Genomic DNA, 19,512 nt, shown 5'->3' on the forward strand with positions numbered 1-19,512 from the left:
GATAATTACAAATATAAAAATTAATTAAAAAAAAACAAAAAAAAAATTCTAAGTTTTGTAACGCTTTTAATGAGCGTTCATTTAAGAGAATTTAAATTAATTAAAGTTGAATTTATTATTTGATTTCGCTCATCACCGTCGTGTTATTAATCAAACAAAATGTTACCTAAATAATACTTTCCGTTTGCATTTAGCGATAACATTCTTTCCTCAATGTCTCATTTATCAAAAGCAGCAATTATAAAGCAAATAACTCGCCCAATTCCGGTAACAAAGCATTGATTTGATCACAAATATTTAACACCCAATCGGTACCAAATTCCAATCCCATGCTGGTTGATGCCCGTTGCTTCAATCTGGACATTTTGAAACAATACGTGATCAAATTACCGTCCCCTTTTTTCTAGCTCATGCGGGTATGTGTTTCAAACGCACCATCAATACGCCATTGTACTACACAAAAAAACGAACCAGAAAAAAATGTCACCCAACACCCTAAGCAACACATTTTTCCTACCAGCAGTACCCGGTTGGTGCTTGTATTGATGCTGAATGAAACTAATCAATAGCCAATTGGTTCGATCCGGCGTAACGTACAACTCTATGAAGCCACGTGCTTCACGTGATGGAGGCGCCCAGTCGCTTTCATAATATGGGCAAAAGTTTTTTTTTGCTTTGGTTTTTTTTTGTGGAAACAAAGCATAGATTTAATTAATCATATTATTATCCAGCCCGATTTTTGCTCCCTTCGCCCGAACATGAAGCTAAACTTCATCCGTTCACTTTCAGTCGCGGTTTCCCTGCGAGTGGACCACCCTTTTGTCGTTGTCCGTAGTTAATTAAGAACCATTCAAGCATGGTCCACACGCGTTACGGTTCGATTCTTGATTGTCAGGGGAAAATTTTGTTTAACGTTCCACTTGTGAATCTGAGTGGGTGGTGTGGGAGGTTTTTCGCGAAAAAACGATTGATTATCCAACGAAAGGTAAATGGAATCTAATCGCATTTTGTAAGGAAAAAAAAACAAGTTATGTTTGAGTAATACCCCGAAATAAAACCTTTTTTCCCTACTCCACCTCCACATAACCAACTTTCATGCAAAATGGTGCCTACTGAAGCAACCGTTTACTTTCAATCCAATCTGTTTACCCTGCACTTGAAACGCTCGAGCCCTGAAAATGGATCTAACTCCACATAGCGTTTGCTCTTCCGCAGCACAAAACAGATAAGCGTTTCAAACGAACAATAAAAAAAGTCACTCACCCAGCAAAGCGTTCCGTTTTATCTAGACAAATAACGCTTAAGTGCCACGGCCATTGAGAGAAAAATTCACCAAACATTCCGAAAGGTTTATAACGGCGACGGAGTGAAAACCCATGTACGATGCAAATGTTTCCTCACCCAATTCGATACGGCAAAAAGCTACATTCGCCCAGCAGTTGCTCTTTAAAATTCATTTTTGCACCACCAATCGTTCATTTTCTTTGTTTTTTTTTTGTTCTGCATGAAAAAAGGGGTTCTCAAAACAATCTAAATTTTCATACTGTCATGAGCAGTTTGTAAAAAATGATAAGTAAACGGTAGAAGTACAAAAAAGGAAACATTCTTCTACTAGCGAAATCTGTCATCTCCTGAGTTCTATTGTAATTATTTCATATTTCGCAAAAAAAAAAATTACCACTGGGATGTACAAAAGAAGAAAGAAAAAAGGAAACCCAATACCGATACGAACAACTGGCCGGTCCCTGTTGACGTTGTCATATTTTGTTACAAAATCTTGAAGTGGATCTTTCCTTTTTTTGGGGGGTGAGGTTTGTAAGAAGTTTTTGCTGTTGTTGGTCTTGCTCAATTCTATTCGACCTACGGGCAAGGATTATTTGCTCATGCTTCAACGGAACAGCTTGTCAAGCAAGGGCAGCGGCCAAAGCATACGAGAAAAACAAAATAGGCCTACGAAGCAAAACTTTTGTCCTATTATCCGAAACCAATGAATTTTGCAGCAAGGCTACAACCGATGCCTTAATGCTGGAAAACGCCACTGATGGATGTGACGGTGAAGGTTGTCCCCCACGGAAATGCGTAAGGCCCTTTGGTACCCTTTCCTATTCGCTGCCAACTGGGACTCGGTCTCTACGTACAGCGACGCATTGTAATGAAAAGGATGATCCAATTTCAATAACGAGAACCGTACGCACCGAAGTGTAACAAACGATTATGGACATTGAAGCACACCGAACTGAGGGGAAAAAGGTGTTTCGTGAGCGGGCAAGAATCGAGAACAAAAGCCAGACCCTTGTAGAGCGAGGGAAGAATGAGCAAAAAAAAGACAACCAACCAGCCAAAACCGTCTGGTGGACTGGTAAAGTGATTTTGCAATATCAACCCTTTTACCGGTACACTTGAGGCTTGTTTTATGTTTCTGATCTGTACCGTGTCTTTATTTTTTTGCTCTGGTTGTCTCGTTTTGTGGACTCATAATAGGAGTTTTTTTTAAAGCAAAGGAAAATAAAATTCGACATTACAGAAAAAGAAAATTTCTAAACTAAAGGTGAGCGGCGAGGCCATTTAGAAAAAAGAAATGTTTTTTTTTGTAGTTTTGTCAATGCCATGTTGAAGCTTCTGAACAGATAAAAGTCTTTTTTTCTCGAAATGAGCGGCCACAGTTCAGATTGTTTAACTCGAAATCTTTTCAGTTAATTTCTTGTCTAAATGATGTACAGCTATACAACAATAAAAAAATGAAATCATCTTTAAAATATCAACATTTTTGTGATGGAAAAAACTTCAGAATCGGCTCAGAACCCACAACTCTCGAGCCGAGTTCGGAGTCGGCAGACTCTGGAGTTCCGGAACGAAACTCCAACTCCGTTTTCAAACCACACAACAGAATCAAGAATCTTTCCTTTTTTGAGTCTCTTAAAATAAAAGTAATCTTGACAAATCTGTAGGTTTCTGATATGAATAGTAGGACATTTTGTTACTTTGAAAAGTGGACTTCAATCCCTTTAGCTACTGATGAAAAAATATTTCTTCCCAAGTCTATCCGTTTGATGTTGGAGCTTTATCAAGGATCGTAACTTTCGGTTGAAATAGTGGCCGAACTGATATTAAAACTATCGTCTGAAATAGTCTGAAATCTTTCCAATTTAATGTGTCACAGCAGAAGCAGATGAAATACGGATGAAAGACGGGTAACGAGGGCCAGATTGATACTCTTTGACTGTTGAAGAACTTGAATTGCTTCCAATGAAGAAGTAGAGTCGACACCTGATTAAGTCCAAAGCACATCGGATTGACCAGATCGACAGATACGCGTAACGAATATGAAGATAACAAAATTTATACTTCCTTTAACACCTGTAAGCTTGAAAATCTTGGAATTGAAATGTTAAATTGAAATTATGCTTCTCGTTAGGAAAAATCCTTCCAGCTCATCTTTTCGTAACGACTTGGGCAAGCTGTAGTTCATTTTCTTCGTTCAGAATTTTGATGATTTTTCATTTCACACAAATCCACGTGTCTATATGGGATATGTTTCGTGCCTTACATAGTCTGCCATCAGCGCTCCCCTAGTCAACGATGACGCTAGTAGTGGGCGGCGAGTGGCAACCGTCAAACATAAATTTCATACTCAGCGCAACCATCTTCACTACAATACGTGTCGTTTTTCAATGAACTACTCGCTTCTTCGAGCAGTGTGTTCTAGCCTGTGCATGAGATGCCTTCGTGTAGACTGTTACTTGGACCTTATTTGGCGAAGATCGTTGAAGACGCCATTTTCCACTGGAAACAAGAATGTAAACACATCATTCGCTGTATCTTTGTCTCTCTCACACATTCACAGAAACACAGTGCAGAGTAAATGAATGTAAAGTAAAATAAATAATGCATGAATTGTTTATCCATTCTGCACGCTACGGTTCTACGTCAGCAAACTCATGAAATCATGAGCGAGTAACGTATAAAATAACAAATCATAATAGCTTACTGGTGGTGAGTTTGCTAGCGAACATTTGGCCCAATATTCGACACATGATTAAAACCCATTGCTTTCGGTGAACAAATGTTAGGTAAACATATTTTATAAAGTTAATTGCTTTTGCTATCAAAACGGGTACCGGTCGAACCACTATTTATCCTATTTCATTCCCAGCTAACTATGACAGGTCAGACCAGAATTTATTTCTATATTACCAGCAAACGTTATTTATTACATTTTCCAACACTCTTTCTCTCTTCTCTTGTTCCTTCCTGTGGCATTCTCTTAATCGCCTCGGATGCAACTGCAATTAAGGGGCAATGAAACAACACGAAATCGAGAGGTTTGTTGGGTGATATGCTTCATCAACATGGTTGTTCCCTTTTTTTCCCTGCCTTTACCCCTCTAAAAAAGGATGGTTCAACCCCCCCTACCCCAAAACCCCCAACTGCACATCATAAACAAACATCAACCCACTTGTCGGGTCATAAATTTTCGGTCGGTTGTTAATCCCTTTTTCCGCACTGGTTTATAAAGCACTCGAAACGCTGGTGGAAACGCATAAACGTTTCCCTTCGCCTCAGCTTTGTAACTGGTGCCATTCGTTTAGCCAATGTCTTGTCGTTTTTAGCTACTAAGCACCTGCCTAGCCATGATTTAGTTTTGGGGTAACTTTTTTCCAAAATCATTCTTTAAAAGCTTTAGTAATATTAACGATTTTTTAATGGCCACATTAATAACTTCTTTCGTATGATGTCAAGATACAATGTGTTGATTAGTTATTGAGTTAATTAACAAATTGTTGATCGTTTCGTTCGCTTAAAGTGATAATGACCGAAACGATTTGACTATTTTCATCTTAATTTTTTTTTTGCATAAAAACATTTTATTTTTAATTTTACTTTGAAGCAAAATATGAATAATTTTCCATCAAATTTGTCGCTGAGAAAAAAGAATGTAATTGGTTTGTTGTGAAATATTTTCGTTTTCCATTACAATCCGTCTTGGTTTGCCACTTTATATGAAATAAATTGGGCAAACAATGTGTAATTAAAAACATTTCCTATTGGTTTGCTACTAAATCGAACCGAGATTGTTAAAAACTCATAAATTCATTCGCTCTTTTATGCTATTTAGCAAATGAAAAAAACGAAATCATTTTCCTTTACTAATTGCCACTGTTTCGTAATATTTTTTTCTTTACACTTTTGTCTTTTTTTATACACAACTCGTACATTTATCCAACCAGCAAAAGTCCATTATGTGAAATAAAAAAAAGCTCAATCAAAAGGAAAATGCACATAAAACTTTTTCCATCGAAGCTCGTTTTATTGTGCACTTTTTATACTCACACATACACGCACACACGACATCCAAATGTGAACCCAATAGGTGGAAATCCCGTTTTTGCTGTGTTCAACCATTATGGTTTAATTAAATGCATATAACTTATCAATTAGCGTTTTACATCTGATCGAGTGCAGCTCGATTGTGATGCACTAAAGTTTCGACAATGAATGCCAAACAAACGCGCACACACACATACAAACACGGTATTCGTTAATGCAATCTGATGCATTTTACAGACTGACCTTTTCACTTTCCTACCGCGCCCTGCTTTCCCTTTTGTTCCACTGCCATACTTTCCCCCGCAATCGGATCGTTTAAAAGGGGTTTATTTGCAAAAGCTAACGACAATATGGGTTCACTGTAATGGTGCAATCGAAACCCTTGTGCAGTTGCCCACCCCGGTACCATACCCATTGTAACATGAGCCAGCGCGTTATCCGCAGCAGGTGCGACAGTGAAACGGAACCTGACACCCTGATGAACAATTCTATGGCTGCATGGACGCTGCAGTCGCTAGAAAACAGCACCAACGAGTGAAATGTTAATCTGTGAAGGGAGGCGTTGTTTTTTTTTTGTTTTTTGGTTTTCAAACCTCCATAATGGAAAATAGCTCAATATGCTAGGTGGACGTAATGGTACCAAGCAGTGCCGTTAAGCTGCTGGTAAGCACGACTTGGCTGAAGGGTGCTTTGCTTTCATTTTTGGTAATTAAACTGAATAATCCATGGGTGTGCTAACTGGTTGAAAGTATTAAAATAAATTTACCAAACAGTTTCCATAACAGCCATTTTCTTTTACGTCTTTTACTTTGGGGAATGGCTCTTATTTTCCCATGCTTTTTGCCGTCTTTTGGCACTGAACGAATACGGGTTTGTTTGAATTTGGAACTTTAGGAACCATCAAATAAATTATTTAATAAAAATAGCTTAATAATCTGTCCTAAGGAAAAATTAAGTTTGATTTGCTTAATCGTTAAAAAAGTGTTATCGCCCGATGGAGACGCATGGTTGTTCACGCAACAATCCCAATGGAGCGCATGGTAGCTCAGGTGCCGCACAAGGTGCAACTAGCAAATTAATTTCGCTCCACTTACCACTCAACTGCACTACAAATTAACATGTCCAGCGGTGTTCTTAATTTTCAGGCAACAGCGTAACAACAACCAAATTTAGTAGCCATACAACAATCCATCCACCCATGTCACAGTGAATGGGCAAATTGAGCGTACAATCTCTACCGACGCAATTTCCGCCGTAATCCCGTGGCCCTGACCGTTGCGGTACGCGCGTGTAGCAAAGCGAACACACAAAATGCCGTAGCAATTAATTCACGTTCACAATGTTAATGCCAATGTTACTCTTTGACACAGGCGTAACATTTGACCTGCGATGTAGCGTGGCGCTCGGGTTCATACACACAAACCACCTTACCGCCGCCAGTCACTAATTCCTTCCTTTGCTGCCTTTCCAGCTTTGCTAAATGCTCATAAAGTGACCTATTTCCAATTTGCGGCCGATACCGGGGACAGATGTCATAATACATAAATCAACTGAGCGATTATCCGCTACATAAATACTGTTTCGAAACTCCAAAAACCCGAACCGGTGACAATGTGCGAGTAACTGGAACTGCAACCATTTGCAACAAGCACTTCGGTAGTAATCGGAGCGTAGCGAAATTATGTGCAGCTTTTTGACTGTAAGTTTTGCGGTCATAAAAAAAACTAGCACTAAGGGGTTCGTGGGGGATATTGAGGCTATGTTCACAGATTTTTTTCTCGTGATAAAATAATTTGTTTTAGATAAATACTTGCTAAAGTACTTCATCATAGAGGTCTAAACTTTATATTTTATCATATCATCAAATCAAAAAATATTATTTTTTCTTCAATTCACCACTCTATTAATAATACTTGCTTGAAAATTTGCTTTATTTCCTCGTGTAATTTACTAAATTTTTCCATTTCAATTAATACCGTTGGGCAAATCACATTCACTTAACTAATTTTGCAAATATAATTGTCATCATTAAATATTCTCCACTTTAATTACTTAAACCAAATGAAGTTCAAATTATTTCTAGCCCTAAAACAATTGCTTTGTGAAAACGCTTATTTTCATTAGCGAACTACCCTGTATTTTCCCAATTTTCGTCTCCATTTTCCTCATTTTTCCGTTTGCCAAGCCCACCCTCTAGTGTGGCTCAATTCCACTGTGGTAACGTTGCGGTATACCAGAGAACGCCAGAAAGCGATTTTCGGAAAAACCTACCACAATCCCCCGCTCACACCACGTCCCTCAATCATCGCCCCCTTTCGCACCACACAGGTGCACCAAAAGCCAATGCCGGATCCCAATGGAACGGAGCAGGACGGGTATTAAAATCAATTATATACGATAATAAAGCGTAATTTGATTTTAATTTACATCGGCATACATAAATGTAAGCACGGATGGCACATGGCTGTGTTTTTCCCGCTCGCCGCTTCGGGGCCGTTTCGATGCAGCAAAAGCCCTCCGGGTTGGAATTTGGGAATGAATTAATTTACACTCGAACTGACGCGTTCCACCCTTGATGGTGGGTGGGTGGATTTTGCCCAAAAAGGGATCGTTTGTTTTTGTTGCCCGAACAAGAACTGCAACGGTTCGAGCAAATACGTGGCCCGAATAATATCGATGAACGAAAAACAGGATCACCCGAACAGGATCAAACGTCTCTAACGGGGGGTCTGTGGTGTTTGGAAGTATTTGGCTGAACATGAACTAACTGTGCTGCAAAATGAACTAAACTAAAGCATCACATTTAACACGGAAATTGTAGCTCGAACGCCATACAAAACGCATCCCACAGAACAGAAGCACTTCGCGATAAGGATGGTAAACACAATTTGCATACATAAATTGGATCAAACGATCCGGTCTTTTACACTTTAGCCCCCAATGCCCTATCATCCCCGAAGGGGTGGGATGGGTGAGCGGGACGGAAGTAAAGCTTGGGAGGGTTAGTTTAAATATTTCCTGGCTCAAATTATCCTGCTTTATTGTTATGGTGGCTTCGGTGCGGAACCAAAGCCGAAACCGATCGATTCATCGATACTGTCCCCCTACTTCCACCGGATTTCTGTGTGGGTTTTGCTCGATGCCATAGGCACGTTTTGGGTGTGTGCGTGTGGCTCGGGGGAGGTGATTCTTTTATATCAATTTTATGTGGGATAAATTTAGTTTTCAAATAAACAGCACTTCATTAGCGCAAACCTGTTTTGGGGCTAGGATGAAGTTGTTTTTGGGGTATTGTTGGGGGGAAGTAAATTGCATTGATGTTGATGTAAATTGATTCATCGATACTGTGGCACGCTTTAGGGGATGAACACTTTTTCTGTTTTATTCTTTAATACTTTCATGTAGGAACTAGTCAACATAAAATTTGCTTAACAAATCATTAACAAAAAATTAACAAATTACAAAACACTGGAATTTTAAATTAAGAAGCTCAAATTAAATGTTGAGAAATAGCAATAAAACGAGAAACAATTACTTAAACCTTGGTCCACTTAGAATAAATAGCACACAAGCTGTGTGCAGTGGTATAAATCCCCTTTTGAAACAGTGAATGAACATGAGTTTTAAACAAAGAACCACAAAAAAACCTCCTACTTTTCAAACTGTTCGCTACAAAAACCAAATTTCATCAACAAAATACACACCCGGGCACAGAACCAGCCACATACCAGACACCAGACACTCTATCGAGGAAGTGCAGATTCGATAGGGATGGACAGTTGGACGTCTGGAACGGAAAAGTGTCTTTACTTCACACAAACCACATCTTACCCATCGGCCTCCCCCCGGCGGGAAGAACAATTCCGAAACGTACTGTTACCGATTATTGAACCGCTGGCCCATACCATACCGACCGTAACGTTATGTCTATGCATAACAATTCCGTCAACCATTATGCTAATCAGATAAAGTTTCTCGTTTTTTCACCAAACAAATGCCAAAGCGCTGTTGGCTGTACGGTTTTCATACGCTTGAAACGTTCTTGGTTTGCAGTTTTTGGCCAGCAGGAGTTTCTAAAACCCCCCACCCGGCAAAAAGGGAAGTTTTTTTTTCACACAAAAAAAAAATACTTCCCCACAAAACCATCAACGTGTCCGTTTGTTGTTCTTGGTGACTCAATTTAAGTGTCCAATCGTACCCGGGTAAAGGACCGTGCTGCAATAGAATTTAAAAGCTTTTATTCATTCGTTTTCATTTCCAGCGCAAAGATGGGCGAAATGTTGTTGTTGTAAATGATTGCGACTTCGAAAAGGTTTTGTTGGTTCACCTATTAGCGACCACAAATTGGTCTTTATTTGCCGCGTATTTGAAATGTAAGAGGCCGAAAGCGCGTCTTTTGGCCCCTATTTATACAATTCCATTTTCCTTAACGGCCATCCTTTTTCCTTTCACGGCGTTCCGTCCCGGTGTCATTCGTCTGCTATAATCGATTAATTACGATTAATTAACTGTCACATTATAGCTAACTAACCAAAACAAATGAATTCTGTCACCGCATTCTAGTCAAAACAATGACGCGTTGTTATTCACAACATACTCCCCTCCAGTGCAGCAACCCGGTGCTTCACTTAACGAACGTCATTGTAGACCACGCGGTCTCTAATACTGATCTGATCTGACCGCTTAATCCCTCCGCGTTTTTACGTCTAACACTGCGATTTTAGTAGCGGGTCGTTCGATTGTACCGCTGTTAGTCTGTACCGTCGCGCGTCTAACCTGACCGTCTTTTGCCTGAACTATTGCGATTACGCGTCCCTTCGGATAGCAACTACGAGGTAGGTTTCCGTCGATAATCAACACTATGTCGCCGACTGCGATTGGTTTTACAGGTTCGAACCACTTCGTTCGCCGGGTTAACGTTGGCAAGTAGTCTTCGGTCCACTTCTTCCAGAATAGCTGCGCGTTACGTTGTGCAGCACACCACGATGCCTTTACAGCTGCCGGCGAATCATCCAGGAACGCTTCTGGCTTAGCTCCGTCCGAGCTACCCAACAGGAGGTGGTTTGGCGTTATCGGAGAGTCCATCTCGTCTTCTAAAGGTATGTACGTCAGTGGTCTGCAATTAATAATTAGTTCGATTTCCGTTAGGGTTGATATCAGCTGCTCATCACTCGGAGTTTTGGGTAAATCCAGGCTGCTTAGCGCCTTCTTGACCGATTGCACCAGACGCTCCCAACATCCACCAAAGTGAGGCGCGGATGGTGGGTTGAAAGTCCACTTCATCACCGGACTCGAAAACCTCTCCATTAACGCATCCGTGTCGACGTCCTTCAAGGCTTCTCGTAACTCTCGCGCTGCTCCGACGAAATTAGTGCCCTGGTCACTGATGATCTCACGTGGTGATCCACGTCTCGCGACGAATCGGCGGATCGCCAGAATACAGGAGGCTGTTGTAAGCGTGTGGACTACCTCCAAATGAATCGCTCGCGTTGTCAGGCAGGTGAATATCGCTCCCCACCGTTTCTCATGGCGACGTCCAACGGTGACATGTATCGGTCCAAAATAGTCCAGCCCGGTGTAGGTGAAAGGCCTTTGCGAAACTGCAAGCCTTTGGAAAGGGATGCTCCCCATTATCGGCGGGTTTGGCGCTGCATCGCGGATCTTGCACCACTGACACAGGCGTCGCACGCGGTTGAATTCTACCCGAACCTTCGGTATGTGGAACTTCGCCTGTAGTTGGTTTACCACCGTCCTATGGTTCTGATGACAGTACCTTTCATGGAAGTCCTGTATAATAAGGTCTGTGACATGGTGCCGCCTCGGGAGGATTACCGGTCTCTGAAGTGACTCATCAAAAAGGTAGTGGTTAATACGCCCGTGTACTCTAAGCACACCATGTTCATCTAAAATGGGACAAAGCTTATATAGTTTGCTTTCCCTTTTCAGCGGTTTCGTCCATGGATACTTCCTGTCGGTGGTGTTCTTCATGCGCTTCACATCACTCCCAAACTCTATCATTTGGACGACGATGAATATTGTTCGTTCCGCTGTCGATAGTTCCTCCTGCGTTAGTGGCCCCTTTGGTACTTCAAGCTGTCGGACCTTGCGCCGTAGAGTTTCTACGTACCGTATGACGTATCCGACTGTTCTCAGGAGCGTTTTCCATCGCGAAAACCGTGTGAAGTCAACCAGATGATCGTCTATTGTGTGGTGCAGGATTACTTGCCGAGCTTCCTCGACCGTCTCTCCGACATCGGCGTTGTTTATCGGCCACTCTCCTTCTGGTTGCCAGATGAACTCCGGCCCACGAAACCATCGTCCCGACGGCCCCATTTCCGGAATCGCCTGCCATTTGGTCGCGTCATCCGCGACGTTTAGCTTGGTTGATAGCCAATGCCATTCTTCCGTGTTAGTGGATTCGATCAATTCGCTTACCCGAAATGCAACAAATGGGGAATATCGCCTATGGTCGGACCTGATCCAGCTAACGACGTTTCTCGAATCGGTCCAAAATATCCTTTTGGTGATGCTTAAACGATGCTCGTCTGCTATGTGCCTGGCGAAGCGAGCCCCTATTAATGCGGCTTGCAGCTCGAGCCTTGGAATGGACAGATATTTAATCGGCGCTACACGTGTTTTCGAGCCGACCAGTGCGCACTCTATTATGCCATTTTCTTCGAATCGCAGGTAAGCTACCGCTGCCATACCGCTTTGACTGGCGTCGCAAAATATGTGCAGTTGTATGTTGTTGACACTGTGCGACGATAATTCTCGATAACATCTTCTAACGGTAGTCTTTTGCAGGTCAGGCAGTACTGCTACCCATTTCAACCATTTCTTCGCGACGTCGCCCTCCAGAGTATCATCCCATCCTAGACGGGAGCGCCACAGATCTTGCAGTAAGACTTTCAGAAACATCAGAAAGTGTCCAATCAGACCTAGAGGATCATATATGACCATCAGCGTTCGAAGTACTTCACGTTTTGTGGGCATCTTGGTTCCAGCCAATAGCTCCTGGTCGTTCTTCGGGCTGAGTCGAAAGGTGAATGTGTCATCCTCCGTGTTCCACCACATTCCCAATACCTTTTCCGTGCCTTGTTCGGCACACATTTCGATGCTTGTTTGGTCGTTGGCTGCGCTTCGCAAGCGCTTAACTACCTCCCTGGAATTGGATAACCAGTTCCGGATCTCGAATCCACCTTGTGCATGTACGTGTTTAACGTCTTCTGCTAACGTTACTGCTTCCTCCTCCGTCTCGACGCTGGACAGCATGTCATCTACGTAGTGTTCGTACTTTATGCACTGTGAAGCTCGGGGAAACCTTTCAGCGAACCTATCCGCGTTGATATTCTTCACGTAGTGAGCACTACCAGGAGAACAAGCAGCTCCAAATGTCATGACGGAGACTGCGTAGATATTCGGTGGCCTGTTTGGACTGCTCCCGTCATCCCAGAAGAATAATTGGCTACGTTGGTCTGCTGGTTTCATACGTACTTGGAAAAACATCTCGCGGATGTCTCCCGTTACTGCTACACGGAACTCACGAAATTTGTAGAGTACTGCGACCAATCCCACCAACTGGTCCGGCCCTGTGAGGAGGAAACTGTTTAGACTAACTCCTTGGACCTGTGCGGCAGCGTCGAACACCATTCGGAGTTTCCCTGGCTTATTGACGTTGAAGACTGGGAAAATTGGCAAGAACCAGTCTCTGGGCTCCCGTTTAGCAACCTCACTCTCGTTCATTCGGCGGATGTAGCCCTTCGCCTCGTAGTCCTTCATCTTTTGGGTGATAGCGTTCGCTAATTCGGGATCTTTCTCCATCTTTTTTCTTAGGCCCGTATATCTTCGCAAAGCCATGTTTCTGTTACACGGCAGCCGTACGTCGTCGTATTTCCACAGTAAGGCTGTTTGGTAACGGTTATCCAGCAATCGGGTTTCCGATGCAAGGATCGCATTGGCCCTTTCATTTTCCTTCGGAATAACGGTCTTTGTGCTACTAATTCCCAGCGATTCAATAGCGTAATGTGTCTTCAATGCGTTGTATAAATGGTCACTCGAAACACCATCGCATATGCACACATGATAGCAGCTACGAACTGCTTCTCCACGTGACGATCCACCGCGTGCCCCGAAAACGGTCCAACCTAGCTTCGTCTTCGTAGCGAGCGGCTCTCTACTCCCACCTTCGGCGTACTTGAGAGGCCTGCCTAGGCCCCAGTTATCCACGCCAATCAGGATACGGGGTCTTGCCTTGTAGTACGAGGCGACAGGCAATCCCCTCAGATGAGTATACCTTGCACTTAGTTCTTCCATGCTTACTGATTGTTCTGGAAGAGATAAATCGTTAACAGAGTGTACTATTTTTAGATGGAACGCCTTGGACCCTTCGCGCACGCCTGAGATGCTAAGTGCCACACGAACTGAGCCAACCTCCTGACGTGTGGTGCCGCCCGTCCACCTCAAACTCATCGGATCCGGTCTGCCCTCAACACCGAGCTCTTCGATCAAACTATGCTCTATAAATGTCGCTGTCGACCCTTCATCAAGGAGAGCGTACGTCCGTACCTCCTTATTATTGCCGTAAAGGATGACCGGTACATAGCGTAGCAGAATGTTTCCATCTGTGCTTGTGTGTGCGTTACATCGTTTAGTGTCTTGTGTGGTGTCGTGTTTAGTGCTGTGTGCGTTGCCTGATCTTCCCGTAGTGCTACTTCTCTCGTGCAACAGTGCGTGATGGTGTAATTTGCACCCTTCGATATTACACACCGTCTTTATAAAGCACACACCCCGGTGCGCTGCTAAACATCGTACGCATAAACTCTCGTTTCGGACGTATGCGCGTCGTTCCGACAACGATAACTCCCGGAACATTTCGCAGTCTACCAGTTTGTGCCACGCGTCGTGACATAATTTACACTCACGACTGGTAGATGGTTCGGTTGTGTGTACGGTTACATGCGCTTGTCGAGTGTTTGTTGATTCACGGCGATCAAGTATTGGCCCCTTTTTCGATACCTTCACCATTAACCTGGCAGCCGTCGCGATTTCTCCAATCCACTTGCCGAATTCGCTGACGGTAGCCTCTGGCAATTGCACCTTGTACCGTGCCCATTCCAGCAGCCGTTCCGGGGGTAATTTCGCCGCCAGCTCGTCGAGCAGGGCGACATCGCAGTCATATTGCCGCAGTCCCGATATTTGGATCGTTGCGCACATCTTCTGCACGCCCTTCCCGAAGGCTGCTATGGTCTCCAGACTTTCCGCTCTAGGCGCGGGCATTTTCCTCACCTTTTGGATCAGGCTCTCCACGATGAGTCCCGGCCTTCCGTACTCGGACCTGAGAATGTCCAACGCCTTCTGCAGCCCCGAGGGCATCAGCAGTATGTGATCTACCGACTCGAGAGCTGGTCCACGCAAGGCTCGCTGCAACCGTAGCAGGTTCTCCTGATCGTCGAAGCCGCATGCCGCGGACGATCGCTGGTAGCTGGCATAAAACATCGGCCATTGCTCTGGCACCCCGGAGAAGGTAGGGAGCTCCCTACTGACGATCTTGCGCGCTGCCTTTTGACGGACAGTCAAAATGTCGTCCCCTAGCGTCACGTTCAACGGCTTGGCCATCTGAAACGAAACACCACGCTCACCCGTTGCCGCTTCTCCATATTTCTCCTGCTGTCTACGCTGGGCCTCACGGTGCGTCGCGAGGGATTCGTCCACCGCGCGACGCCAATCAGCATACTCCTGGTCCAGCGCTGCGGCTTGGTCGATGGCCACCGTATGATCGTAGCCTGGCGGTGACGCGGCCATTGTAGCGTCGAATGGCCGCCAACGTCGTAGGTTGTCCGCCATCGTGCTACTACTCGGCTGCAACACTCGCGTCCCGTACCCGTCCGGGCTCGAAACTAAGGTCGAAGGGTGATGAACCCGCCGGTCCTCAGTCGCCATTGCTGCTGCAGTCCGTTTTGGCGTCGTCACTCCCAGCCGCTCCGTGTCTTGCAGCCAACCCTCCATCCTGTCCGCCTTACCATCCGGTACACCTTGCAAACTGGGGTTGCTGCGTTCTCGTTCGCGCGCGAGTTCTCGCCGCTCTAGCTCAAGCTCCCGACGCTCCAACTCAAGCTCCTTCCGCGCCAGCTTGAGCTCTCTGGCCTCCAGGCTGGGAAGATTCGTCCTCCTCGAACTAATGGACTCTTCGTCCACCGAAGGTGTACGAGTTCCCGTACGTCTTTCTGAAGGCTCCTCGAGTGCTTCCGACTGGTACTGCCGCTCCGCACTCGCACTTTTAGAGCCTCTTGCTCCTTCCATTTCTTTACAACTTCTTTCACTTTTGGACGAGTCTACAAAAAAATCACTTCCCGACGGTTCACTTTTTCGTGGCTTATCGCGCGCGTACCGACACTTTACATACGATCGAACGAATAGCACTTACTTCGCGAGTGACCGAATTGCGTGGATTGTGAATAAGACTAGTGAATTACGTTAAACAATTTGTGGAATGTTGTAAATGATTGCGACTTCGAAAAGGTTTTGTTGGTTCACCTATTAGCGACCACAAATTGGTCTTTATTTGCCGCGTATTTGAAATGTAAGAGGCCGAAAGCGCGTCTTTTGGCCCCTATTTATACAATTCCATTTTCCTTAACGGCCATCCTTTTTCCTTTCACGGCGTTCCGTCCCGGTGTCATTCGTCTGCTATAATCGATTAATTACGATTAATTAACTGTCACATTATAGCTAACTAACCAAAACAAATGAATTCTGTCACCGCATTCTAGTCAAAACAATGACGCGTTGTTATTCACAACAGTTGTTCTTTTCGTGCAACTTTGTATAAGCATATTGGCGAAAGTTTTTTCCGAAGGCTAGCGTTTTACTATTAACATTAGCCAGAATGCATTAGGTCGATTGAGATAAAGCAAATAATTGCTCTAGCGACGCATAAAAGGTTTCGAAGTAGTGCAGCAATTAGAATAGAAATGTTGTGATTAGCACGAAAATGGTAATAGAATATGTAAAATAAATAATAAAAAACTAATGAAGAAATTAAAATACAAAAACTACAACTTGTTCTCTTTTTTTGAGAGCGATAGATAGGTGTAGCGATAGATAAAAATAAAGATATGTGAAATACGAAAGAATAAAAAATACATTTTGCATGCTTCTTTTTTGCACATTCTTGCAAACTTTTTCACAATAAAAAATTGTTCCATGTAACAAAAATTCTTCCAAATGAAATAATTTCAAATTCTATAAAAAATCTATGTAGTTTGAAAACATCCTAAATAATAAAGTCTGATATACCTTGTCAAGCTTGTGTAAAGGTCTCGAAGCGAAATGTTTTATATTTACTAAAATTTAAGTTATTAAGTAATTTAAAAAAATGGCCTTAGAGTTATGTTAAGCACTGTACAAATGATCGCAAAAAGCAGAATTACTACACAACTTGCACATTGCGAATGTTTCAAAATAATAAAAACAGCGTAAAATTTTAAAATATTTTAGATGAAATATATTGACACTTTTAAATGATTTCCGAAATAATCACTTTAACAGCTTTCAAAATGACAATTTAGAAGAAAGGAATGGATTACTCCAGAACAACAAAAAAAAAAGCTCGAACGAAACGCACGAACAAACAATTCGGCAAAATGGTTCAATCAACCTAATGAAAGCCTTTTTGCCACACATACATACTTTTTTTCTGTTGCTTCTTGCGAATTCTTCTACCCCAGCGAGAAAATGGCCAATGCAGTGAAAAAACTTGACCCCCTTTCCTTCCCTTCTCATCCCCCCGTTCCCTTGCCCCTCCGTGCTTTTACAACTCGTCGGGTTCAATTCCTTTGATTTCGTGGCTGATTGTTCCCGAATGGGCGGTGGATTGAATTGTTTTCCACCGTTTTCTTTCTTTAGCCGATGGAACTGCAACACAGCCAATCAATCAATCAATTCCTTTCGTCGCCATTTCCGCTCCAACCCGGAGGGGCGGAGTAAGAGAGAAAAAAATTGCACATCCAAAGCACTTTTATCGCTTTGTTCTACGGGTGTTGTGTGAACCGATTGCGATTCCGTATTTGGGAAGGGCATTTTTTCGGTGGGATGATTTTGTTTTCGATCCTGTTGCACAACCTAAACACCTTTTTTGTGGATCTCCTGCCTTTTATGGCCGGTTTTTTTGTTTTGTTTTTGCGCTCAACTTTTACCTGGCACCGGGTCCGTTGCTCGGGATGTGCCGAGGTGATCACCCACAGAGCGAACTTCGTTCCCATCAATCAGTCCAAGTTGCAATCGTACCCAACGGGAAATGGATGGCCAACGTATGCCGTACACAAGACGTATGCTGATCAGCAGATGCCTTAACGAAGGATGCAAGTTTCCTCGCTTTTTGTGGGCTGTTTTTTTTCACCTTTATTTCCACGTGCAAACAAAACTTCACGGATGCAGAAAATTGTTCCCCCCTCGGCGCGTTGATGGCTCATTGTGGGATAAACTACAAAAAGGTTCAGCAGCGAAAAGTGCCTTCACCTTCGCCATTCAACTTGTTTTTTAGTTCGTCAACTTTGCGACTCCCTTCCTCTCTTTGGTATCCTTTCCTAATAGAGCCGAGACCGAGAAGCAGAAGAATGCATCCAACGTACAACCGCCCCCCGTAATGGCAATGGTTGAAGTAAAAGTTTTGTAATTAAATTTAATCACGTCCATGCAAGGGGTCAACCTCTTCGACTTCTGTGTGTGGGTGTATGTGTGTGCTACCGAGCGGGCGTGGGAATTTATTACACTTTTTAGCTACTTTCAGCGCTCACCTGGCTGAAAATTGGCGCATTTGGAGAGGAAGAAACTTTGTGCACGATGTCGCCAATATGTATCGTTTTGATTGTAGGGGGGAAATTGTTGAACAAAAGGGAAAAGGGAAAAGTGAAATTGATCCGGATTTCAATAGCGAGAAAAAGTAGCTTATTTGTTTAGAAAAGTAGCTCATTTTAATCTTGTTCGGTATCGGTATAGGAAATATAGATCCAAATTGCAATTAGATTGAATTTAAAGTTTGATTAGTAGATTCAAGAGAGGGTTTTGTTATCAAAATTCGTATAGTATAAACTACTTTGTTTAATACTTGAAAGCCTTTTTAATCACATTATTTAGAAGATAAATTTATATAAGACACTAAAGCGACCAGATCAGTCATTTTGACTAAAACGCTTCATTCTAATCACAATAATTTTAAGAGTTGAACAGTTCTATCAAACTTGCTGTATAACTTTTACATATCTATTCTAGTGTAAAAACATTAAAACATAATCCAATTTTTCGTTTATTTTTATAAAGTTAAAACCACTTAAAAACGCTTAAAACGCTTCATAGTTCAAGCGTTAGTAATTTTGTTTTGTTTCTTTTTGGGCATAAAGTGGAAAAGTGAAGCATAAAGTGAAAAGTATGCATATCAGCACATTCTAACTGTTTCAAATCAATTTCATCATCTAAAGAACATTCGTTGCCCATGTTGCATGGTGTAGCGAGTGAAATAATTTTCCCGGTTGATGCGAATACAAAACCAGCCAGAGAAACAATTGCAGTTGCAAACTTCCACCACCACAAACTGCATCTGCCCCTAACATACAAAGCAACAAAAAGAGAAAGGGAGAGAGACGGAAAAAAAACTTTAACTTTCAGCTCGTTTATTTCCTTCGTCGTACAAGCCCGAACGACCTTTACCACCATTGCCACGTGTTGGGAAAAATGGTGAAAGTTTCCACCACTTACTTTCTGACGGTTGTTGCAATGTTTCCAACTTTGGCCACCCGGGTTTTTGCCTTTCTTTACTTGCCTGGGTGCTTGAAATTAATGTTTCCATCCATGAAGCTCTCGTGCTGAAGTTGAAAAACTTTGAAAAACATTTCATCAAAACATGAACCAAATTTGTTGAAGCGCTGATTTTTGGGGGAAATGCTTTCGTAAGTGTAAGTGGCGGAAAATGCTGGTATGTTTGTAACGCTTTGTGCGTTGCAAAAAAAAACACTACAACTGACAGCTTGCAATGTTTGAAGAAACGCTTGAATGAAAGCAAAAACACTTCATTTGACAGTTGGTTGAATTTAGAGAAAAACGCTATTAAAGTTGCCATGCTTTTATGGGTTAGCTTACAACTGGATTAGTGACCGTAAAGGTACGCTTGTACCATGTCCAGTTCCCACC

General features: G+C 42.8%; 1 protein-coding gene across 1 annotated transcript; it reads right to left on the reverse strand.

The window, feature by feature from the left end:
* Positions 1-10,011: 10,011 nt before the first annotated feature.
* Positions 10,012-15,627, reverse strand: LOC125769565 (uncharacterized). The gene has a single exon (XM_049438297.1). The coding sequence runs from the start codon at positions 15,625-15,627 to the stop codon at positions 10,012-10,014; it is 5,616 nt and encodes a 1,871-aa protein (XP_049294254.1).
* Between the last annotated feature and the right edge of the window lie 3,885 nt (positions 15,628-19,512).

The sequence above is a fragment of the Anopheles funestus genome, chromosome 3RL (assembly GCF_943734845.2).
Source record: "Anopheles funestus chromosome 3RL, idAnoFuneDA-416_04, whole genome shotgun sequence".
Lineage (NCBI taxonomy): Eukaryota > Metazoa > Arthropoda > Insecta > Diptera > Culicidae > Anopheles > Anopheles funestus.